Below are 25,147 nucleotides of genomic sequence, written 5' to 3' on the forward strand. Positions count from 1 at the left end.
AGCGAGTTTGGAGAAGATTTGTAGCTCAGGTTGAGGTTCTGGATGTGAGTTTGCTCGCTGAGCTGGAAGGTTAGTTTTCAGACATTTCGTCACCATTCTAGGTAACATCAGTGAGCCTCCGACGATGCGCTGGTGTTATGTCCCGCTTTCTATTTATCTGGTTATGTTTCCTTGGGTTGGTGATGTCATGTCCTGTTCTTTGTTCTTTATCAATCAACACTGATTTGGAGCCAATCTAACATCCCCTGAGAAAAAGAACAGGAAATGACATCACCAACCCAAGGAAAGCTAACCAGATAAATAGAAAGCAGGACATAACACCAGCGCTTCGTCGGAGGCTCACTGATGATGTACCTAGAATGGTGACGAAACGTCTGAAAACTAACCTGCCAGCTCAGCGAGCAAACTCACATCCAGAACTGGATCAGTTGTTAACTTTAAATCTGAAACAGATAAATTGCTGTTACGTAAAGGTATAAAGGGACATAGCTGCCTTTTGCAAATATGGAGGTAGGTCACAGATTAGCCACAATCTCACTGAGTGATGGAGGAGGCTCGAGAGGCTGAATGGCCTACTCCTGTTTCTATGTTGCCATTACTGTTTCCATACTGAAAATGAGGGTATCATTCTGTTCAGTCAAAATATAGAGGACTGAAAATACCACTTCATTTAAAAGCGATTTTAAACACAACCGCTGTTTTATAGAAGAGGATATAGAACAAAGGACAGCATAACGCATTTTTCACTGCCAATGGATGGCAATGCAGGAAGTGTCAGAATTTACATGTGAACAACATTAATTTTAAATAGGAAGTCAGAAAGGGGAGCATGACAAGACAATATAAAGGAGCAATACCAGAGAGGTTCTGGCCACATGCTGTCAATCATGACTAGGGAGGCGAGGCATATGCCAAAGGCTTGGAAGTATAGTTTGAGGTTGTTAAGAGAAAAAACAAAACTGGATTTAATGCTTCCTCTCATTCAACATCAAATGATTTAAAAACTAGACTGAAAAGGTTAGCCAAGCCCACAGTTCTTGTCTGAAGACATGGAGTTTTAAAAAAATAAAACCAAGTAGCATATTTGACCCCACACAAACAAATGCAAAAGTACATTTCAAAAGTTCATACATGTGAAATTGAAATGCCAAGCTCAGAGATACTATTTTCTCAGTCAACCACTATCTCACAGTGAGCCACGTGCAGTAATTGTTCAAATCGTGGGATCGCTGCAAAATTGAAACTCAACTTTTGATTTTTTTTTAGGACAATGGTACAAAATGCAACATTCCACATAAGCTAAATGTATTCACTATTAGTAGACTACATCCATCCTTCAACCAGCGGGATGGATTCAAGCTGCACCCCAATTATCTACAGGATGGTCACTGGACCTGAAATGTTAACTCTACTTTCTGATTTTGTCCCAAAATTATCTGCTAGTCCTACTTAAGCTTTTCACCAGTTTCAACACTGTTGATCAAACACTTCTTCAGGACTGCTTTTTCTCTTTGCAAATTAGGTCAGGAAACCAAGTCAAAGAAGCTACACCCTACACCTCGACTGTACAACAGTTTGGTTTGGCAGTACCCATGACATCACATAATACTTTTTTCTGGGATGTATGAATAACTTTATTAATAAGGATAGTACAGGGTGTAATTATAAGCAACAGTAAATAATGTTCTTTTTCCAGATTTAGATAAGGAATGGTCATTTAAGTAAGCTATTGGAAGACCAGTACTGCATCTGGAATACAATTGAGGCTTCAAGCAATATGGAAAAAACTGGAATAAAACTGTGACTATTGTTAAGTTCGCCTTCACATTGCACAAGCTGGTATTTGAATATTATTGATCAAAGAATTTTTTTTGAAGACTCCTTCCAAGTGAGAATGGGGTAACAGGAAAACAAATCAATATCAAACAACACTGCATTCACCTCGTCGTCACAATTGGGACCTTCTGCTGGGTCACTACTTATTGGTTAGATGCAGGGACAAAACACAAGTTTTCCCCTGCAAAAACTGATCCACTGAAAACATCCCAACATTATCCTGAATTAGCTGTCCTTAGTGGGACAAAGTAGGACAGAACAGTCACTTAGTATGGTTCAGATATTCACTGGATAAACTTGGAGAACTGTGATATATTTCATTGACATCCACTCAAAAGTACTAGAAGAAAAATTATGGATAAAAAAGTGTGAAGCTGGATGAACACAGCAGGCCAAGCAGCATCTCAGGAGCACAAAAGCAGATGTTTCGGGCCTAGACTCTTCATCAGAAAAAAATTATGTTCAGTTGTTAGGTTTGACTTGCAATTCCAAATGTGTCGTCTGTGGCTAGATCTTTCCAGAGAGAAAAGTGTGAAATTCATTTGATTGTGCAACCAAGAGTATTCATAAATTCCAACCCCTACCCTTCTATCTCCATAGTAATCGCTTGAATTCATCTCACCATACAGAGTACTTGTTTGAAAAAAAATGAATCAATCAGTCACCCCAAATTTTGTACAGGATGAGCTAAATTTTATCAAGGCTTAGTGCAGTGAAAGGAAGGAGTAGGTACAACACAGATTCTAAGCATACAACATCCAAACCATGTAAATCAAGAACAACATGACAGCACAATCACTTTCATTTCTGATCCACAGTCAAATTAATTAAGGATATAGATTAAAAATTGATGACCACTTCAATAATAAATTATGCTTCCATTGTAAATTTATAAAACCTACATTTGCAATTTAGTCTTGCTGTAAAGTTTAGCATGTTGAATCTTGATCTAGATTACTGTTATATCCTTTCTGAAATATTGTTAATGTGCAGAGAATATTTGTTGCTTAGCCTTGTTTAGAGGGATTTCAATAACCATAAAGTCTTCAGCTAGTGTAACTTCCTGTCCTTCCAAAACCAGCTTAGCCTGTGTCTTCAGTTCCGTTACATCATCATCGCCTGCATTCGTAAGGGCTGTAGGTTTGTATCTTTGACTGAAGTGAGTAAGGACCAGTTGTTTAACTTTACATGATCTTGCAAACTCTGCAGCAGTCTTTGGAGTGCAGTGTCCATGCTCTTCAGCCTTGTCTGACTGACTGTCGTCTAGTGTGGCCTCATGTACCAGCACGTCTGCATCAATGCAAAGGTTCTTACTCACATCGCCCACAACATGTGAGCAATCCCCCAAAATACATATTTTCCGACCTGGAAGGGGATCTTCCAGTACATCCATGGGAAAAATTGTAAATCCATTGTTTAGAGTGATGGTTTGTCCATTTTTTAGTTTCCCGTATAAAGGTCCTGGTTGAACACCTATAATAATCCAAACCATATAAAATTAATGGAAGAAAAGTTAAAAATGAGTGAGTAAAAAGTAGAAAAGAGACACAAAAATACATAAATGTATTCTTAAATTTTAAGATAATTCTTCTTGGCAGCGTTACCAGACTGATGCACCATTGTGATCCACAAACAAATTGAATACTGTACAGAGAGAAGGATCCATTGTGCAGACAAAGAAAGATGGCCCTAAAAATTAAACAGTCAAATTTAGAAATACACAAAGAAATGCTAATTGCAGCCACTCAAGAGGAGGATCTCCTTTGAAGTAGAAGAGGAAAAGAAGCACTTTTGGTAAGCTGTGGTGCCTTCAATTTTTCCTTTAAACACTGATATAATCACCACTTTTCAAATCTTTCACAAAAGTTGCTATTATGGAACCAAGCGTTTTTACCATCAATGCCATAGACATGGATATTCCAACAAAATGCAATGTGAGGAAATTACAAAGCAAAACGACTAGTGAATACTTCCACAAGCCATACTTTTCACAGAATGAGTACAGCACAAAAGGTGACCTTACAAGCTATCAATCCAACCCTCTGCACATGCAGTTTAGCCTATCCTTGTAGCCCAGATAATTTTTCCAAGCTAATTTCCTTTGAAGGCCATGACTGAATCCATACCACACCCTGCAGTCTCAGTGCCCTCATTGAGTTAAGAAATAAATTCCTTTCGAGGTTTTGCAAACCACAAAATCAGGGCCTTCTGGTTCTCAATGCTTCTGCCAATAGCAAGCTTTTGTTCATCAACTTTATATTCCATATCACGCAAAGAACGCTATCAAATTTCCGTTTTATGTTTTCTTCTCACCCAGTTGCCCAATCTATCCATGTTACAGATGTCACTCACCAAACCCCCCCCCCCCCACAAAACCATGCTCAAAGATCGTCACTGCGCCATCTCTAAAGTCTTCACAAAGTACTATGCCCATAATAGTATACAACACTACTTCTGAAGCCACACCAAATTTTTAACAGTAGTTTAGTGGAACATTCTTGCTGTGTGCTCTATGTCACTCTTCATAAAATTCAGGATTCTCTGTGTATCTTAATCACTCATTCAACCTGCCCAACCACCTTCAGTGATTTCTGTGCAAATACTCCCAGGGTTATAGAAGTTTCCATAGCACAGTAGTTATCAAATTCAGCTCAGATACAAGTGTGATCCTTGGCAAAAATGTTACATCCCTAGGTTTCTCTGTTCCAAAACATTATTTGGACAAGTATCCTTTAGTCTCTATTCCCTCCTTTATCTTTCTACCAAAATGCACCACTCTGCATCAAAATACATTGGTTACAAAGTCACCCATTCCAACAGTCTACACCCTCTTAAAGTCCTTTATTCATCTGGAGTTGTTGGTTGGCTTGCTGAGCTGACTAGTTTTCATGCAAACACTTTGTTCCCCTTCTAGGCGACATCTTCATTGCTGCCTAGCCTCTGGTGAAGCATTGTTGTCTGTTCCGTCCTGAATTTGTGGGGTCCAATCTGTTATGGTGGAGAGTTGGTTCTGGTTTGGCTCTGTAATGGCTTGTAGATGGGATCTATTTCAGCATGTTTGCTTTTGGCACCTGTGGCTGAAAACCAGGCTTCCAGTAATTATCATGCTTGTCGTTGTTTTACTAGTCCTAATACTGTTACATTGTCCGTTGAAATAGACCCTATCTACACACCACAACGGAGCAAAACTACAAGCAGAACTACCCACCATAACAGATTGGACCAGCTAAATCCAGAGCAGAACAGCTTTCCCCCTCTGACCTTGAACCTGTGGCCCCTGTAATTGAAACTTCAACCCTGGGAAAAAGCCTCTGACAATCCACCCTATCGATGCCTCAATTTTGTAGGCCTCTGTCATGTCTTCTCTCAGCTGCTGTCTTTCCAGTGAAAACAATCCCAGTCTTTTTAACCTTTCCTCATTGTCAATACCTTGGAGCCCAGGCAACATGTTGGTGAATCTTCTCTATACTCTCTTCAAAGTTTCCACGTCTTGCTGGTATCATGGTGACCAAAACCCCTCACAATACTTCAAATCCAGCCTAACAAGGGTTTTTATTTATCTGCAACATGTATTGCCAACTCTTCTACTCCATGCCCTGGGCGATGAAGGCAAGCATGCCACGTTCCTTCTTAATCACCTTGGCCATCAGTGTTGCCACTTTCAGGGAACTATGGACCTGCATGCCCAGATCCAACTGAATGCTAGTGTTCCTAAGCAGATGCCTTACTAAAGTCCATATAATCTCCATCCACAGCCATTCCCTCATCAAAAAAGCTTTGCTTGCCAATTTTTGGTTCCAATTACCCAGGAGTCAGGACAAACATATTCAACAATGAAATTTACCCTCCTCTATAGAAGTATTATTTTAGATTGTTCCTTGTCCATTACTGGAGCCAGCCTGCACTTCATGATACTATGATCACTTTCCCCGAAAATGTTCACCTACCACCAAATGAACTACCTCATTCCCCAGAACCAGATACAGCAATTCTCCCTTCTTCACTGGACCAGAAACATACTGATCAAGAAAATTCTTCTCAGTACAGTACAAAAGCTCTTTCCTCATCTCTGCCCTTTACATGGATACTATTTTAAGTTTTGATATATACATTTACTATGGCAATGTAGATCAATCAACCTAATGGAAATCACAAAAATAAATTTTTGGATTATCAAGATTACTTCATATTGGGAGTGAAGAGAGATTTGGCTTTCTATGGGCTTTAAAAGCACAATGAAAAAATGTAATCATTTGACAAAATCTCGAAAGTTACCCATCTCTTTCAGTTTTTGTGTCTGAAGTCTTCCTGGTCGTTTTCTCTCCTCAATTACAAATCCGAAAGATGGTATACGATGAAAAAGCTTGAAGGCCTTTATGTTGAACTGCTCTTGAGTCACAAGATTGTAGCAGTCTTCCTGAGGATTATGATAAATTGTTTTCCCTTGCAATTCCTGAGGGTGAAGTTGATCATCCGCTTTCAGTGCACAGGGCTCCCTCCATTCCTCAGGGAAACACTGATCTTCTGTTGGAACCAATTCATGGACTACATATGGGAAGACCAATTGTGAGTGAGAAAGTTCCATGCTCGTCCTCAAAAATTTCCTTAATCCAATAGGTCCATAAATCTCTACAGGCTGTTTCTTTATCAGGGAACTACTTTGGAGACTCATGGTGCACAAGAGACCAGGCAACCCAAAGAGATGGTCACCATGGAGATGAGTAATGAAAATCTTTGTAATTTTGCCTACAAAATACAACAGAAATATCAGAACATTATATGATTTGTATCTTAAAAGTGCTCATAGCAACAGGCATTTATATAGTATTGCTAACATCATAAAACATCCACGGTCACTTCACAGTAATGCTTTAAGCCAAATTTATTGATGAATCTCTATAATCTTTTAGGACAGATAAACAGAAACCTGGTCATAAGAGGTAGTTATGTATGTCAAGTACAGACGTGAGGGTGGGCTGACAGAGAGAAGTTCAAAACTTTGGTCTCAGCACCTGAAGACACATTCTGTGACTCAACTGGGGATGCTCAAGCAGCCAGAAATACAGCATAGAATTCTGGGTGGGTTCTGAAATCAGAGGATAATACAGAATAGGAAGAATTGAAGTTTTGATCTTTAGACTGGATTAGATTCCTTACAGTGTGGAAACAGGCCCTTCGGCCCAACAAGTCCACACCACCCTTTGGAGCATCCCACACAGACGCATCCCCTATAACCCACACCGCCCTGAACACTATTGGCCATGCTAAATTGCCCATCCACCTAGCATGCACATCTTTGGACTGTGGGAGGAAACCGGAGCACCCGGAGGAAACCCACACAGACACAGGGAGAACGTGCAAACTCCGCACAGACAGTTACCTGAGGCTGGAATCGAACCCGGGTCCCTGGCGCTGTGAGGCTGCAGTGCTAACCACTGAGCCACTGTGCCGCCCTTCAGAGTATTCCTTTGGAGGAAATTTCAACTAATTTGTACCAGATATCAAACTAAGTCTTACAAGTAAACTAGTCGATGGGATTGAGATGTGGTAGCAGCATAGCCTGGTATCACCAACTGACAATTAAAAACTATCATGTTTTTGCTGATTCTATCAAGGTCCAGATAACAAATTAAGAGGGGGTAAAAACACATCTTTAAAGGTAACAATGCAGGACAGGGTAAGGGAGCTATTGTAGGTGATTCTCTGGCTATCATTAGTTAAAAACTGGAACTTCTGGCATGGCAGCAATATCATTGGACTAGACACAAGAATGAAAGAACCATGATGCTGTAAATCAGAAGCAAAAACAGAAATTGCTGGAAAAGTTCAGCAGGACTAGCAGCATCTGTGGAAAGAAATCAAGAGTTAACATTTTGGATTGAGCGATCCTTTCTAAGAATTGGAGCCAGAAATGTTAACTTGACCCAAAAAGTTAACTCTAATTTCTTTCCACAGATGCTTCCAGGTCTGCTGAGCTTTTCCAGCAATTTCTGTTTTTGTCATAGGACTAGTAATCAGAATCGCAGGATAAATGGGTTCAAATTCACCATGGCAAATGGTGACATTTGAATTCAATAAAAACCTTGGAATAAATGTTGAAAGTTGCAAAAGACCCATCTGAGTCACTAGATTCTTTTAGGAAAGAAATCTGCCTTCATTGGCAGACATCGTTGTATCCTGAGGTCCCGGGGATCGGAGAATAGCTAATGTTTTCCTATTGCTTGAAAGGGGTAATGGGGATAATCCAGGAAATTATAGCCCTCTGAGCCTCACGTCAGTGGTAGGGAAATTATTGGGAAAAGATTCTCAGGGACAATATGAGCATTTAGAAGCAAACAAACAAGGGACAAACAGTAGCATGGTTTTGCGCAGGCGACATTGCGCCTCACTAACATGATCCAGCTTTTTGAGGTGATGAATATGATCAATGAGGGAAAAGGAGTTGATGTTGCCGATGTGGACTTCCGTAAAGCCTCTGACAAAGTCCTTCACAGCAGACTGGTACAAAAGATGAGGTCACATGGTACCAGCATGAGCTGGTAAGATGGATACAGAACTGGCTTAGTCACAGGAGACAATGAGCAGTGGTGGAAGGATGCTTTTTGGAATGGAGGGCTGTGACTAGTGGTGTCCCAAAGGGATCAGTGCTGGGACCTCTGCTGTTCGTGATCTACGTAAATGACCGGGAGGAAAACGTAGCTGGTCTAATTATTACGTTTGTGAACGATGCAAAGATTAGTGGAGTTGTGGAGAGTGAGAAGGATTGTCAAAAGATGCAGCAGGATATAGGTCAGCTGGAGGCATGGGCAGAAAAATGGCAGATGGAGTTTAATCCGGACAAGTGTGAGGTGATGCATTTTGGATGGTCAGGTACAGGTGGAAATTATACAGTGAATGGCAGAACCCTTAAGAGTATTGATATGCAGAGGGATCTGGGTGTGCAAGTCCACAGATCACTGAAGGCAGCAGCACAGTTAGGTAAGGTAGTAAAAATGGCTCATTGGAAGGGGCAGTGAGTACAAGGATATACAAGTTATGCTGTAGCTTTATAGAAATTTGAGTTTGTGGATGCTTCAGAGAAGGTACAGAAAAAGGTTTACCAGGATATTGCCTGGTATGGGGGAATTTTAGCTATGAGGAAAGATTGGGTAGACTGTGTTCATTTTCATTGGAATGCAAGGGGTTGAGGGTGACCAGATAGAAGTTTAAAAGATTATGAATGGTATGGATAGAGTGGAAAGTATGAGGCCTTTTTCCAGGGTGGACGGGTCAATTATTAAGGGACACAGATTCAAGGTGAGAGGGGGGCAAGTTTAAAAGAGATGTGTGAGGCACATTTTTCAGACAAAGGGTCCCGCGTGCCTGGAATGCACTGCCAGATGAAGTGGTGGAAGCAGACACAATAGCGGCACTCAAGAAACATCTGGATGAATACATGAATAGTGAGAGAATAGAGGGTTATGGATCCTGTAAGTGAAGATAGTTTTAATATGGAAGGGAAAAATACAGAGGCGCAAGCTTGGAGGACCAAAAGTCCTGCTCCTATGCTGTATTGTTCTTTGTTCTTACTTCAACTGATCCACATCTGACTCCAGACTCTCAGCATTGTGATGGGCTAAAAATACAGATCTAGCCAGTGATGCTCATGAATGAATAAAAAGAGAGAAAGCAAACTATGACAGTCACAGAAGGGTCAATACTGCAGAAAGCTCGACTATTACATTAGTTGAAGAGAGGGGGAAATGGGAATTGCAAAGAAAATCAAATCAAACAAATATTTTTAATAAATGCATTAGGACTAAATATAGACAAAGATATTAGAAATGCATAAATAACTAAAGATAGAGTAAGGTTAATTACAGACCATGGGTCTATTTGGATAAGCTGAGAGAAGTGGGGAATGTTGATATTATTTTTAACTTGAGATAACAAGGCGTAAAGCTGGATGAGCAGGCCAAGCAGCATCACAGGAGCAGGAAAGCTGACATTTCAGGCCTGGACCCACCTTTAGAAAACTTAATATATTATTTTATAATAACATACACTCACAACACACACACACACACACACACACACACTATCTTTAATACTTTATATTTATCTTAATATTTAACTTAATATTTAACTTAATATTTTTCAATAACAGACAGGACAATGCAATCACTGCATTCAGGAGCTAAGGAATTTACATCGTTGCAAGTAAATAGATCCCCACACCTGGTCAAAATGTATCCTCAGTCGTTAAGGGAATCAAGGAAAAATGGTGGAATCTCCGAATGACTATTTTCAGCTGTGGTACCACAGCCATGGAGAATAGCTAACACTGTCCCATTGTTCAAAAAGAGAGAGATGAATACATTAAGACAACTTAATCTGGGGTGGAGGGCAGGCAATGAGAGAATTATTGTAAAAGAATTTCTCAGGGTTTATCTTAATTTGCAAATCTGTAATCAATGATAATTCCCATCAACTTGTTAATGGACAGTTATGCATGGTTAACATTACTGCGTCTTATCAGGAGGTACCATACATCACAGCATACAAGTTAATCTAGATATAGGGCTCTTGAGGTGCAGTGGCAGTAAGCTTAAAAGTCCAGTTCAAGTCCCAGCTGCCCTGGAAGGTGCGTCACAGCATTTCCCAACAGATTCATAAAGATAACACAATTTAATCTGTCTTTTTTGGTCCCAAACATAATGTTTGATATACAAATCAAATTGCTCTTTTAGCCATGACTTGCTATGCCCACATTAATATTCAGTCACAATTCCCTGTCACACAAATGTATTTTTTAAGCTTATAACTGGGTACAGAAGATCAAGTAGTTGATATGGCTGAATTTTAAAAAAAAACACAGGATAAAAGACCATAAGACATAGGAGCAAAAATTAGACCATTTGGCCCATCGAGTTTTTTTCCATCATTCAATTATGGCTGATAAGTTTCTCAACCCCATTCTCCCGTCTTTTCCCCATAACCTTTGAATCCCCTTAACATTCAAGAACCCAACCATCTCTGTCTTAAATATACTCAATGACCTGACCTCCACAGCCTTCTACGGCAATGAATTCCATAGATTCACCGCTTTCTGACTGAAGAAGTTTCTCCTCACCTCTGTTCTAAAGGGTCTTTCCTTTACACTAAGGCTGTGCCCTCAGGTCCTAGTCTCTCCTACTAACAGAAGCATCTCCCCAACGCCCACTCTATCCAGGCCTTTCAGTATTCCAAGTTCCAATTAGACCCTCCCCCATCCTTCTAAACTCCACCATCTACAGACCCAGAGTCCTCAAATATTCCTCATATCTTTCATTGCTGGGACCATTCTCCTGAACCTCCTCTGAACTCGTAGGGCGAGTACATCCTTCCTGAGATACAGGGCCCAAAATTACTCAATATTCTAAAAGTGGTCTGGCCAGAGCCTCATAAAGCCTCAAAAGTACATCCTCGCGAACTATTTTCTAGTCCTCTCAAAATAAAGGCCAACTTTGTACTGGCCTTCCCAACTAGTGGCTCAACCTGCAAGTTAACCTTCAGAATCCTGGACTAAGACTCCCAAGTCTCTTTGCACTTCAGACTTCCGCATTTTCTCCCCATTTAGAAAACAAAGTATCTATTCTTCCTACCAAAATGCATGACTTCAAACTTTCCCATGTTGTACTCTATCTGCCACTTCTTTGCCCAATCTCCTAACCCATCTAAATCCTTCTATAGCCTCCTTGCATCCTGAATACTACCTGCCTATTTTTGCATCATCTGTGAATGTCCTCAGTTCACTAATCCCCATTATGGAAGGAAACTGCCATCCTTACCTGATCTGGCCGACGTGACTCCAGACCCAAGGCAATATGGCTGACTCTCAACTGCCCTCTGGGAAATTAGGAAGGGGCAATAAACGCTGCCTAAAAGCGAAGCCCTCATCCCATGAACAAATGAAAAAAAGTTTCTTCATCTAGATCATTTACATATAAAGTGAAAACTTGTGGTCCAAACACTGACCCCCAACTCCACCAGTCACCATCCTGAGAAGAACCCTTTTATCTCCAATCCCTGTTTTCTGTCAGACAGCCAAAGGGCAGCAAGGTGGTTCAGTGGTTTGCATTCCTACCTCTCACTGCCAGGGTCCCAGGTTCAATCCCACTCTCGGGCGACTGGCTGCGTGGAGTTTACATGTTCTCCCCATGCCTACATGGTTTTTTCCCAGGTGCTTCAGTTTTGACATTTGTCCAAGTTGACAAGTAAAACTAATGTCAATGGGAATACAGGGAAAGCTCTCTGCAGGTTGGAGGCAAACCCAGCATACTGGAAAGTAATCATGATTATTGGAAGTCAATCATGATAAATGGGTAAATCAGGGTATATCTCTGAAGAGCATCTGCAGGATGCTGTATTACTGCAGGAGTTCCTTACAAGAGTGCCCCAGGGCCAAGCACCTTCAGCTACTTCATTAATGGCCATCCCTCCATCATAAGCTAAGAACTGGAGATTTTCACTGACAAATGCACAGTGCTTAGAGTGGCACTGCAGCTCAGTGGTTAGCACGGCTTGTTTCACAGCACCAGGGTTCAGTTCCAGCCTCGAGCGACCGTGCAAACTCCGCACAGATATTCTCCCCATGTCTGTGTGGGTTTGGTGCGGGTGCTGTGGTTTCCTCCTACAGTCCAACGATGTGCAGGTTAGGTGGACTGGCTATGCTAAATAGTGGATAGGGTGGGAAATGCAGGGATAGGGGTAGGGGGTGGACGTGGGGCGGAAATACAGGGACAAGGGTAGGTGTGGGTGGGATGCTCTTCAGCGAGTCAGTGTAGACAGGCTGGGCGAAATGGCCTGCTTCCCGCAGTGCAAGGATTCTGTGACTACGTTCAATAAGATCTGGTGACCTCCAAGAGAAAAATCAGAAGGGATCAGAGAGGAAATTATTCACCCAGAAGGCAGTGATGATCTGAAAAACCACGGCCTGAAAAAGGCGATTAAAAAGCAGTAACCCGTACAACATTCAAAAACATAAGCGTGCAGAACAAAGTCTATAACTAGCAGGCAGAACGCGACTAAAATCTGAAGTGTACCTGACTGGGTACTAACCAGCCAGCATGACCTCTGTTGCAAATTTCTGTACTTTCGTGTTTCTTCCACACTTGTGTGAGTGCAAAGGGTGGGAGGAGTTAGGGACAGAGGGGGGCAAAGGAGCAGATGGGTGGGTGGAAGAGAGGGAAGGGACCGCTGCCTACCTGCTTTCAGTTGGCTCCGCATGAACTGAGTCTGAGTACCCTCTCCGCAATCGAAAAGCCAGCACTCGCCTTCGTAGCGCAGGGCCACAGCCGAGGCCCCGCGGCTAGGGGATGGATACGCCGAGCCAGTGCCAAGAAAAGTCAACTCCAACGCCATGGCGGCCCGAAACGTGCTGCGCATGCACACTGCTGGACCCGCCCCTTCCCACTCTACCCTATCCATTGGTCCATTCTTAAACATTTTCACCAATCAAACGCCGATATCCATTGATTGACGTATTAGGCTAAAGTTGCTACTCGGGGATGAGCAAAAGCAGAAGTTGCTGAAAAAGCGCAGCAGCTGTGGCAGCGTCTGTGGAGAAAGAGAATCAGAGTTAACCTTTCGGATCCGGTGACCTTACCTCAGTTCTGAGGATGCTGCCAGACCTGCTGAGCTTTTCAAGCAATTTCTGTTTTTGACTGACTTACAGCATCCGCAGTCCTTTCGGTTTTTATGAACAAGGTGCCGGTCTCTGAACGAAAACAAAATAACTGAGGATCCTGGAAATCAAAATCAAGAACAGCAATCGCTGGAGAAAATTCAGCAGGTCTGGCAATGCCAGTGGAAAGAAAGCAGAGGTTTCAGGTCAAGCGATCCTTATTTACAACATTCTTCAGCAATGTGTTGGTGCTCAGTTGATGTCTGTCATCTTTCTACTTGGCAATAAAGTGTGAAGCTGGATGAACACAGCAGGCCAAGCAGCATCTCAGGAGCACAAAAGCTGACGTTTCGGGCCTAGACCCTTCATCAGAGATCTCTGATGAAAGGTCCAGGCCCGAAACGTCAGCTTTTGTGCTCCTGGGATGCTGCTTGGCCTGCTGTGTTCGTCCAGCTTCACACTTTATTATCTTGGATTCTCCAGCATCTGCAGTTCCCATTATCGCTGATACATCTTTCTACTTGGTGTTGAGCTGGATTTGTGTCGAGTCATACCCAATATTATTTTGTTTCTTTTTCAACTACTGACTGCACAGAAGGAGGCCATTCAGTCTATCTACACTGGTTCTATTACTTAATGCCAGTCACAGCCCATCCAGTCTGTACAATTTCAAAACAAGCACATAATGATTCTAATTTCATAGCCTGTTTTCCTCACCTCCCTCATCTTTTCCCCATATCCCTGCACACCATTTCTACTTAAATAGTCATCAAGTCATTTTAAATACCTTAGCCACATTTCCAGGCAGTGTATTCCATACCCTAACTGTAGAAAGAATGTTTTCTTACATCACCCTTGCTTCTTCACACATCACTAAGTATTCCAGTTGTGGTCTGATTAATGCCTTGTACAGTTTTAGCAAGATTTTGCGTTTTCTTTTAAATACTCTAATCTCCTTGAAGTGAAGGTTCCATTTCCTTGCCCTATTATCTGCTGAGCTTGGACTGGGGAAGACAGGTTTAACATTCTATCTACCTGAGAAAATGTTTCCTACCTATATTAAAATGAAGACCCTCTTATTAAACTTAATTCCTTAGTTTTAGTCTCCCCAGAAAAGGAAATATCTACCTAGTGTTCATGCTGTTTCAAGATCTTCTATGTTTGAATAGGATCACCTTATTACATAGAACTGTACAGCACAGGAACAGGCCCTTCAGCCCACAATGTTGGAACAAACATGATTCAAATTAAACTAATCCCTTTTGCCTGCCCTTGTTCTATATACCTTCATTTCTTGCATATTCACGTGCTTATCTAAAAGCCACTTAAATGCCCCTTTCGTACTGCCTCCACCACCACCCCTGGAAGTGCGTTCCACACACCTACCACACTGTAAAAATAAACTTGCCCCTCACATCTTCTTTGAACTTTCCCCTCTCACCTTAAATACATGTTTCCCTGCCCTTAGTTCTAGACATTTCAACTCTGGGTAAAAGATTCTGATCATGAACTCTATCCATGCATCTCAATTTTAAATACTTCTGTCAAGTCTCCCCTCAGCGTCTGCTGCTCCAGAGAAAACAACGAGTTTTTCTAGCCTCTAATCCTGGTAATTCTCTTCTGCAGCCTCTCCAAAGTCTTCACATCCTGCCTTAATGGGGCAATCAGAATTGAACGTAATACTCTAGGTGTGGTGTTAACCAAAAGCCTTATAAAGCTGCAACATGGCATCCTGACTCTTGTACTCAGTTCCCCAACCAATAAAGGCAAACATGTCATACGCCTTCTTCACCACCCAATCTACTTGTGTACCCACTTTCAGGGAGCTATAGAATTGGACCACAAGATCTCAAAGTACATCAATGCTGTTCAGGGTCCCGACATTAACTATGTATTCTTGTAAATGCCAAAGGATATAAATAACCTCAAAAACCTTTCTTCATGGGATTGTCCCATTATAATAGGATTGAGTCAAGTGAACCTTTTCTGAAATGCTTTGAAAGCAATTATATTGTTTTTTCCCCAAATAAAGAGCCGAAAGCTGTACACATTACTGCAGATGTGGTCTCACCAAGCCCCTGTACAACTGCTGTAAAACTTCCCTACTTTTATAAAAGCCAAAAGAACTGCACCAGGAATACTTGCTACCACAAGGTCAAATGTTACCTCGACAAAGAGACTAAATAGATTTAAGGGCAGATTAAATATACATCCAAAATAAGAAGAGAAGTAAGGTTAAGCTGAAAGTTAGATAAGGAAGGTTAATGGAGGATCAAATAGGAATTAGAATCCAGCCTGAACTGATTTGGCTGAATAAATTATTTTTCTGATATATATTCTATTTGATGTTTTATTTCATAAAGAAATGTGGCCCTGCCAGTGACCCACTTCCCTAATTATCCTTTTGAACTGAGGGTTTTGTGAGGCTATTTCAGAGTCAACCACGTTATGGTGACCCTAGTGTCATGTGTAAACCTGACCAGGGAAGGATGGCAGATTTCCTTTCCTCAAGGACCTTAGTTAATCAGACGATTGATGCCAGTTTCATGGTCCATGGTTAATGAGTCTAGCTTTATATTCCAGACATTTTAAATCAAACATAACTTCCACCAGTTGTCATGGTAGGAATTGAAACCATGCCCCTAGAGTATTAACCTGGATTACCAGGCCAGCGACATCACCATTAACTATCAGTTCAGACAATTTTGCAAGAGGAAACCAACTAATCAGCATCTACTGTGCCAAACATTTGATTGAAATTTCAATTCTTTCATCAATTGCCAGAGATAAGCAATCCTCATTCTTCCCACTAAAATAGGAAATTTCACAATTACCACTATTGCCATTTTGTCTCAACACTTAACCGGGTTAAATCCTTTTGAAATCTCCTCAGCACTGGTTTTCCAATCTAGCTTGGTGTTGTTCACATTCTGGATATATTACATAAATTTTTTGAAGTTATTGACAAAGCTAAGAAATAATTGGGTGCAAACAGTCCATGTTTGATAGGGTACCGTGATTGCAGGCCCCATGCAGTCTCCCAACATCAGGTCAAACAACCTGCCGACTACAACATAACACTCCCCACCCACCCCACCTCCAACATCATCCTTAGCTGATGAATCATCACTCCTCCATATTGAATAGCACTTGGAGGCAGCATTGAGATTGGAAAGGGTGCGGAATGTACACTGCTTGGTGAACTTCTATGTTCTTCACCAAGAGTGGCTCAGCAATACCACTGATTGAATTGGTTGAGTCCTAAAGGACATAGATGCTAGACTGGGTCTGCAGCAGATGGCTCGGGGTCCAACAACAGAGTAAAACATATTTGACGTCATCCTTACCAGTCTGCCAGCTACAGATGCATTTGTCCATGACTGCATCAGTACAAGTGACCATCGCACAGTCCTTGTGGAAACCAAGTCCCAACTTCGCATTAAGTCTTCACATTTTACCCTGTGTGTGACACAATAACCACATGAAATGGAATTGACTAAATAGATCTAGCAATTCAAGATTGGGCATCTATAAAACACTATGGGCCATCAGCAGTAACTGAATTATATTCCTACATAATTTAGTCTTTCAGCCTGGTATATCCTGCAAGGTGCCATCAAGCTAGGGGATCAACCCTGGTTCAATAAAGTGAAGGAGGACACCAGGTATAACTAAAACTGAGGTATCAACCTGATTTAGCTACCAAGCAGGACTCCTTGCATGTCAAATGGCAAATGCAACAAGTGATGGACCGAGAAAAGTGCTTCTACAACCAACGGATCAGATCTAAGCTCTGAGGTCCTGCCACATCCAGTACTGAATGGTGGTGGACAATTAAAATCTCACTGGAGAAGTTGGGTCCACAACTATTCCCATCTTCAACGAAGGAAGAGCCCAATACATCATTGCAAATGATAAGGCTGAAACATTCGCAAAAGTCTTCAGCCAGCAGTGCTGAATGGATGGTCCTAGCATCACAGATGCCAGCTTTCAGTCCATTTGATTCAGTAAACATGATACCAAGAAACATTTGGAGGCACTAGATACTGCAAAGGCTACAGGCCCTGACAACATTCTGACAATAGCACTGAAGACATCTGTTCCAGAACATTTTGCGCCCTTAGCCAAGCTCATCCAGTACAGCTATAACACTGGCATCAAACCAAAAATGTGGAAAGTTGCAGATGTATCCTGTGCACAATGAGGAGAAATCCTACCAGCCAATTTCGCTCATCAGTAATATAATGGAACATGTCATCCAGCAGTGATAATGGGAACTGCAGATTCTGGAGAATCCAAGACAATAAAATGTGAGGCTGGATGAACACAGCAGGCCAAGCAGCATCTCAGGAGCACAAAAGCTGACGTTTCGGGCCTAGACCCTTCATCAGAGAGGGGCATGGGGTGAGGGTTCTGCAATAAATAGGGAGAGAGGGGGAGGCGGACCGAAGATGGAGAGAAAAGAAGATAGGTGGAGAGGAGAGTATAGGTGGGGAGGTAGAGAGGGGATAGGTCAGTCCAGGGAAGACGGACAGGTCAAGGAGGTGGGATGAGGTTAGTAGGTGGGAGATGGAGGTGTGGCTTGGGGTGGGAGGAAGGGATGGGTGAGAGGAAGAACAGGTTAGGGAGGTAGAGACAGGTTGGACTGGTTTTGGGATGCAGTGGGTGGAGGGGAAGAGCTGGGCTGGTTGTGTGGTGCAGTGGGGGGAGGGGACGAACTGGGCTGGTTTAGGGATGCAATGGGGGAAGGGGAGATTTTGAAGCTGGTGAAGTCCACATTGATACCATTGGGCTGCAGGGTTCCCAAGCGGAATATGAGTCGCTGTTCCGGCAACCTTCGGGTGGCATCATTGTGGCACTGCAGGAGGCCCATGATGGACATGTCATCTAAAGAATGGGAGGGGGAGTGGAAATGGTTTGCGACTGGGAGGTGCAGTTGTTTATTGCGAACCGAGCAGAGGTGTTCTGCAAAGCGGTCCCCAAGCCTCCGCTTGGTTTCCTCAATGTAGAGGAGGCCACACCGGGTACAGTGGACGCAGTATACCACATTGGTAGATGTGCAGGTGAACCTCTGCTTAATATGGAAAGTCATCTTGACGGTCGAGAACGCCCTTGACCGCGTCTCCCGCATTTCCCGCAACACATCCCTCACACCCTGCCCCCGCCACAACCGCCCAAAGAGGATCCCCCTCGTTCTCACACACCACCCCACCAACCTCCGGATACAACGCATCATCCTCCGACACTTCCGCCATCTACAATCCGACCCCACCACCCAAGACATTTTTCCATCCCCACCCCTGTCTGCTTTCCGGAGAGACAACTCTCTCCGTGACTCCCTTGTTCGCTCCACACTCCCCTCCAACCCCACCACACCCAGCACCTTCCCCTGCAACCGCAGGAAATGCTACATTGTCCCCACACCACCTCCCTCACCCCTATCCCAGGCCCCAAGATGACTTCACCAGCTTCAAAATCTCCCCTTCCCCCACTGCATCCCTAAACCATCCCAGTTCGTCCCCTTCCCCCCACTGCACCACACAACCAGCCCAGCTCTTCCCCTCCACCCACTGCATTCCAAAACCAGTCCAACCTGTCTCTGCCTTCCTAACCTGTTCTTCCTCTCACCCATCCCTTCCTCCTACCCCAAGCCGCACCTCCATCTCCTACCTACTAACCTCATCCCACCTCCTTGACCTGTCCGTGTTCCCTGGACTGACCTATCCCCTCCCTACCTCCCCACCTATACTCTCCTCTCCACCTATCTTCTTTTCTCTCCATCTTCGATCCGCCTCCCCCTCTCTCCCTATTTATTCCAGAACCCTCACCCCATGCCCCTCTCTGATGAAGGGTCTAGGCCCGAAACGTCAGCTTTTGTGCTCCTGAGATGCTGCTGGGCCTGCTGTGTTCATCCAGCCTCACATTTTAATGTCATCCAGCAGCACTTGTTTACCAATAACCCACTCAGTGACATCTAGTTTGTGTTCCACCAGAGCCACACAGCTCCTGATCTGGTTGCACCATTGGTTCAAACAGACATAAGATCTGTATTTCAGAGGGGAGGTGAGAGTGACTGCCCTTGACATCAAGGCCATGTTCATTTTAAGACAAAAATACCAATAGCTGAAAAAGCTCAGCAGGTCAGGTAGCATCTGTGGAGAGAAATCAGAGTTAATGTTTCAGGTTTAGTGCCCTTCCACAGAACTCAAGTTGTGTGATTTACAGCATTCTCAGTCCTTTCAGTCTTTATTTTTCTTTCATTTTAAACTGTTATGATCAATAAGTTTTGAATTGATGATACTTTTGAACTACTCCCTATTTTAGTACTGACTTTCAGCAGATTGTAAAAGATGCTCTCATTGTCAAAATCATGGGAGCACTGAATACAATCCAATTTTTACAGGAGATTTCTTTAGCGTCACTGGGGAAAAGGGGGGCTTGTTGATTTCTTCCTCAACCGTGCCCAAGGATACTACTCCTTTGCACATAGTTTCCGGCTCCTGGGGGATATATGCACACTAGTTTTGCTTCATTACGTACAGATGGAACAGTGGGGAAGGCACTCTTAACTATGTTCCCAAGGTTACCATTGTCTCGTACTACAGCTGTTGTTTTGATTTTAGCTACCACAGGGGAGAAGTCTATGATACATTTCAACATCAATATCCATTTGTTCCTTTCATTAACTCCTTTGAAAGCCTGTCAAGAACACACAATTAGCATCACAAATTTCTACAGTTTTCACTTACACCTCATTACTAATAGTTCTAACTATTCCATGAAATGGTCAATCATATTTTAAAACATCCTATAATGACTCCCTGTTTTACTTTATTAATTATTATTCACTGTGTTTACCTACAATGTGATTTACAGCTTCTTAAACTTAAAAGCCAATTAAACTTCGATTTCTCCGATATCCCACTTCTAACATCCACTGTTGTTTTTGGTGGGTCCGTGATCACAGGTACCTAATATCAGCATTAGACAACTTTTAGCAAATTTCTGATAGCCTATTGAGAAGCAGCAACTTAGATATGATACATTTGACAATTAGATAAATAAAGTATACAACTGTGACACAATTAGGGCTGCTTCATGATAGCAGAGGACAGACAGACCGTTGGCACAAAATGTGTTATCTTGTTAAAGTTGCATGGGCAGCACTTTGCCCTCTAGCCAAAATGTTACAGAACTCTTCGGTCTTCCATCTGAGAAAGCAAATCTCCAACGGCTACTTTATGAGGCCCACTGCCTACGAGATTTGCCCAATAAAAACTGCTCTCAAGACTACCCAATGTGAACTGCCCCTCTGCTCCTGGACCAGTTGTTATATCATATGTCCAGGGGTCGATTATTTCCTGTGTCAATCAATTGTCTGAACCCTTTTGGCTAACGGTCATGACATTGGATGACAACTGTTCCCTGACCTGGCTTCAGGTTTAGTTTACTATTTGAGAAACAAATACTTATTTCTTAAATTAACAGAGATTAGAATATTCTTCAGTGGGTGCTGTTAATCAGTGTCTCCATAATTCCTATCAGAGACAATGGGAACTGCAGATGCTGGAGACTCCAAGATAATAAAATGTGAGGCTGGATGAACAGGAAGGCTTGGCCTGCTGTGTTCATCCAGCCTCACATTTTATTATCTCCATAATTCCTCTTATTTTCATAAACTAAAATTGTGGAAATTAATGACTGATTTAATAAGTATCAGATGAAATTGCACTCTACACAGCAAATATGAGGAAACTAGAGTTTTTAAGGGACCCTGGTTTTTCAACAGTCCATCACTTTGAGAAGGAAATATCTTGTTGGCTTTTCCCAACTAATTCCTAATTGAATTTACCCTAGAAATAAATACATTACAACTGATTATACATTGTCTTAGATGCTCCCTTCACCTATACTCATCTTGTGGATTTTTCTGAAGTATATTTCACACCCACCCCACCATAGCCTTCAACCATCCCAGTCATGATGCACTTTAGAAATTCAAAGATTCTTAGATAGCACCTTCCAAACCCATGACCACTGCCAGAGAAACAAAGGCAGCAGACACATGGGATCACATCAACTGCAAGTTCCCTCTAAGCCACTTATTACCTGGACTTGGAAATATATCGCCGCTCCTTCACTGTTGCTGGGTCCAAATACCTGGAATTCCCTCCTCCACAGCATTGAAAGTGTAGCCAAGCAAAGAGGCAGCTCACCAGTATCTCCAGGGCTACTACAGATGTACAAAAAGAATGCTGGCCTAACCAGTGGTGCCCACATCCTGAGTGTGATTTAAAAACTGCCTGTTGTGCCACTAGTAATAGCCTTCACATACAAAATGGCCTGTTCAACCCCAGTTGTCTGTAAATTGATTGTGTGCACCCTAATCTTAACGCAATACCATGACAAGGGTCTCTTATCAAATGTCTTAGAAAAATTCAAATTTTCTACATCCACTTGTTCACATTCATCTACAAAGACACCACAACCACAGAAAAACCAAATTGTTTTATGAATTGACAGTCATGTTGATTCTGGTTATTATATTTTCAATGACAGACCCTAGCTTTTACTCATGTCAGGTTACCTGGTTTGTGTTATTCAAGAAGAGGAACAGAGTTACAATTGCTACATTCTCATAGATGAGGGATTGTTATATAATAGAGAACTTTAGAAAATCAAAATCTAAGCAGGAACTGGGGACAGGTTTTAAAAACAGAAAACTATTGGGTTCATAATGTGAGAAGTCGGGTATCAGGTGTGAACTTACCTGTGTCTTCTGCCTCTGCATGGGCTCCAGTCAAACAGAGAGCAAACTTTGTTTCCAGGTGAAGAAAGAGTTTGGAATTCAATGCCAAAGCATGGGGATGGGGTGGGGGTGGTGAAAAAAAAAATCACAATTTTCAGTTTCCTTGGGCCTTACCAACATATCTACTCCAAGCAGGTCAGCAAAAAGTTAAAACGCAGTCCTCTTTTGAATGTTAGAGTCCAGGAAATTTATTTCAGTATTGAGATTTCTCCGCAAATGCCAGTTACTTCATGGTCTTTGATCTCACTGAGCTGTTTCCTATAAGTTCCACAGCTCTTTGTTTTGCATCTTCTACAAGTTTAAAGTCTGGAAAAAGCAGATTTTGAGAGGTTAGGATGGAACTTTGAAGGTGGCAATCCCAAACCACTATGGAAACTAAGAAGGGAAACATTGGCCTGAGTGTCAAAAGGTACAAAAGCAAAATATTTCACATGTTGTAAAGCTGAAAATAACAACAGAACATGCTGGAAATATCCTGTCAAGTAACATCTTTGGAGGAAACATAAATTAACACTATTTGATATTTTCTAACCAACCTGCTCGGAAATATTATTACACACCGTTGGTATAAGTGGGACTTAAAACCAGGCCTCCTGGATCAGAAACAGGATCACTACCATTGTGCCACAAGAACACTAATATTTGTTTTGATAAGGTGCCTCATAATTGATTAATAAAGTCAAGGAATGAGAGTTAGGGGCAAATAGATTGCTAGCTGGCTTCAAGGCAGAAGGCGGGGTAGAGGAAGAAAGGATTGTAACTTAGTGGCAAAAGTTGGAAATGGTGTTTCTGAAGGATCAGAATTGAAACCACTGCTATTCACAATTTACATATATAATTTGGACTTGAGAATCAAAAACACAGTTTTTAAATTTGCAGATTATATTGCTGATCCTTATTTGATGCAATCAATATTGAAGGCAGGCAAACTATGGGAGAACACTATTCTTGCAGAATGGACAAATAATTGGCAAGTAAAATCGAATCCAAATGAGACGTTGTACATTTGGTAGCAAAAATGGGGCAATCGCATTACGCAAAACTCAACAAATCTCGGTGGGGTAAAAGATCAAATGGATTGAGTGAATACACACACATGAACATAAGATCTAGGAGAGTAGGCCATCTGGCCCTTCGAGCCTGCCCTGCCATTTAATAAGATCATGGCTGATCTTTGAGACTCAGCTCCACTTACCCGCCCACTCACCATAACCCTCAATTCCTTTACTGTTCAAAAAAATTATCTAGCCTTGCCTTAAAAAACATAGTGAGGTAGCTTCAACCGCTTCACTAGGCAGGGAATTCCACACATTCACAAGGGGTTCCTCCTAACCTCAGTCCTACATCTGCTTCCCTTTGTTTTGAGGCTATGCTCTCTAGTCCTAGCTCCACCTGCGAGCGGAAACAACCTCCCGGCTTCCATCTTATCTATTCCCTTCACGATCTTATGTTTCTAATATATCTCCCCTCATTCTTCTGAATTCCAATGAGTATAATCCCAGCCTACTCAGTCTGTCCTCATAATCCAACCCTCTCAACTCTGGAATCAACCGAGGGAATTTCCTCTGCACCCCCTCCAGTGTGGGTATATCCCTTCTCAAGTAAGGCCAAAACTGCACACAGTACTCCAGGTGTGGCCTCACCAGGAGCCCATACAGCTGCAGCATAGCTTCCCATTTGTAAACACACACACAAACATTGTGATACAGAAGGCTAATAAAAAAACACTCAAACACAGAAGTTAGACCACCTCTAATGGGTGCATAAGTGTGCACAGTTCTGGCAGCCAGACAATAGAAAGGAGCTCCAGGGAAATGAAAAGGCTGGGGGCAAGGAGTGGTGATCACTAGGTTAGTTTGCAGGTGACAAAGATTATCTGAGTAATTGGCAATGATGAAGGTGGTCTTCAGTTACAGGAGTACATAAACAGATTTGACAAATGGGCAGCTCAGTGACACATGGAATTTAGCCCTGGTTAAATGTGAAGTGATTCATTTGTCTTGTTGCTTCTTCCAAAGTGTATTACAGGACACTAAGGTCAGAGGAAAGAAGGATCTTGGGATGCTTGTCCTTAAATCCATGAAGGCAGCAGGATAGGTTTATTAGGGTCGTGAAGGTGACATAAAAGAACAATTGCCTTTATCAGACTTGACATGGATTAAAAGGAGCAGGGATGTCATATTGGCACTGTACAAAAAAAAACTTTGGTTAGGCCACAGTTGAACTACTGTGCAGAGTTCTGGTCACCACAATTATAGGATGGGTGTGATTACATTGGAGGGAGTGAGTGCAGAGGAGATCCACCACGATGTTGCCTGGCATGGAACATTTTCAGCATGAAGTGAGGTTGGATAAGCTCAGTGTGTTTTCTTTAGAAGAGAAGGCTGGGATCTGATCGAGGTGTAGAAGATTACCAGGGGCATGGGTGGGTTGCACAGGAAGCAGCTATCCGTTTTAATTGAAGGTTCACTAACTAAGGCATAATAATTTTAAAAGGTGAAAAGCAGGAAATTTGAGGAGATTTGTAGAAATCTTTTCATCCATGGGAACCTGGAATGCACCGCTTGGGAGGGTGGGCCAGATGGGAAACCTCCCAATCTTAAAAAAGTACTTGAATGAGCACATGGAAAAGGTCTTAACACTCAAGGTTATGGTTCCAAGTGCTGGAAAGTGGGCCCAGTGTAGATTTTGTAGTTTTCACTGATGGGCCAAAAGGAACATTTCTGTATCCTATAATTCTATATACTGGAAAGGGTGCAGAGATTTACAAAAAAATTGACACCATTATGAAATGGAATGAGGTGATCTAACAGATCTTTAAAATGATGAAAGGCTTTGATAGTGGATATACAGAGAAT

At 42.2% G+C, this 25,147-nt stretch overlaps 1 protein-coding gene across 3 annotated transcripts; it reads right to left on the minus strand.

Annotated features, from left to right (window-relative positions):
- Nucleotides 1-235: 235 nt before the first annotated feature.
- On the minus strand, nt 236-22,492 carry elac1 (elaC ribonuclease Z 1). Of its 3 annotated transcripts, XM_048551290.2 has the most exons (4): nt 22,404-22,492; nt 16,828-16,939; nt 6,112-6,582; nt 236-3,309 (listed from the first exon to the last, which is right to left on the minus strand). In XM_048551290.2, exons 2-4 carry the CDS (start codon nt 16,880-16,882, stop codon nt 2,819-2,821), a joined length of 1,017 nt encoding a protein of 338 aa, XP_048407247.1. In that variant the 5' UTR covers nt 16,883-16,939; nt 22,404-22,492; the 3' UTR covers nt 236-2,818. The 3 variants fall into 3 exon arrangements, with proteins under 3 accessions (XP_048407247.1, XP_048407158.2, XP_048407331.1); XM_048551201.2 differs by lacking the exons at nt 16,828-16,939; nt 22,404-22,492 and adding an exon at nt 13,062-13,246; XM_048551374.2 differs by lacking the exons at nt 16,828-16,939; nt 22,404-22,492 and adding an exon at nt 12,916-12,967.
- Between the last annotated feature and the right edge of the window lie 2,655 nt (nt 22,493-25,147).

The sequence above is a fragment of the Stegostoma tigrinum genome, chromosome 1 (genome assembly GCF_030684315.1).
Source record: "Stegostoma tigrinum isolate sSteTig4 chromosome 1, sSteTig4.hap1, whole genome shotgun sequence".
Lineage (NCBI taxonomy): Eukaryota > Metazoa > Chordata > Chondrichthyes > Orectolobiformes > Stegostomatidae > Stegostoma > Stegostoma tigrinum.

Excerpts from the sequence above, each read along its gene's own strand:
- elac1 (XM_048551201.2), bottom strand. The coding sequence starts at position 13,242 with ATGCGCAGCACGTTTCGGGCCGCCATGGCGTTGGAGTTGACTTTTCTT. Across the intron at positions 6,583-13,061 it reads GCGGAGCCAACTGAAAGCAG|GCAAAATTACAAAGATTTTC; the intron begins GTAGGCAGCGGT and ends TGTATTTTGTAG. Across the intron at positions 3,310-6,111 it reads ACAAAAACTGAAAGAGATGG|GTGTTCAACCAGGACCTTTA; the intron begins GTAACTTTCGAG and ends GGATTATTATAG.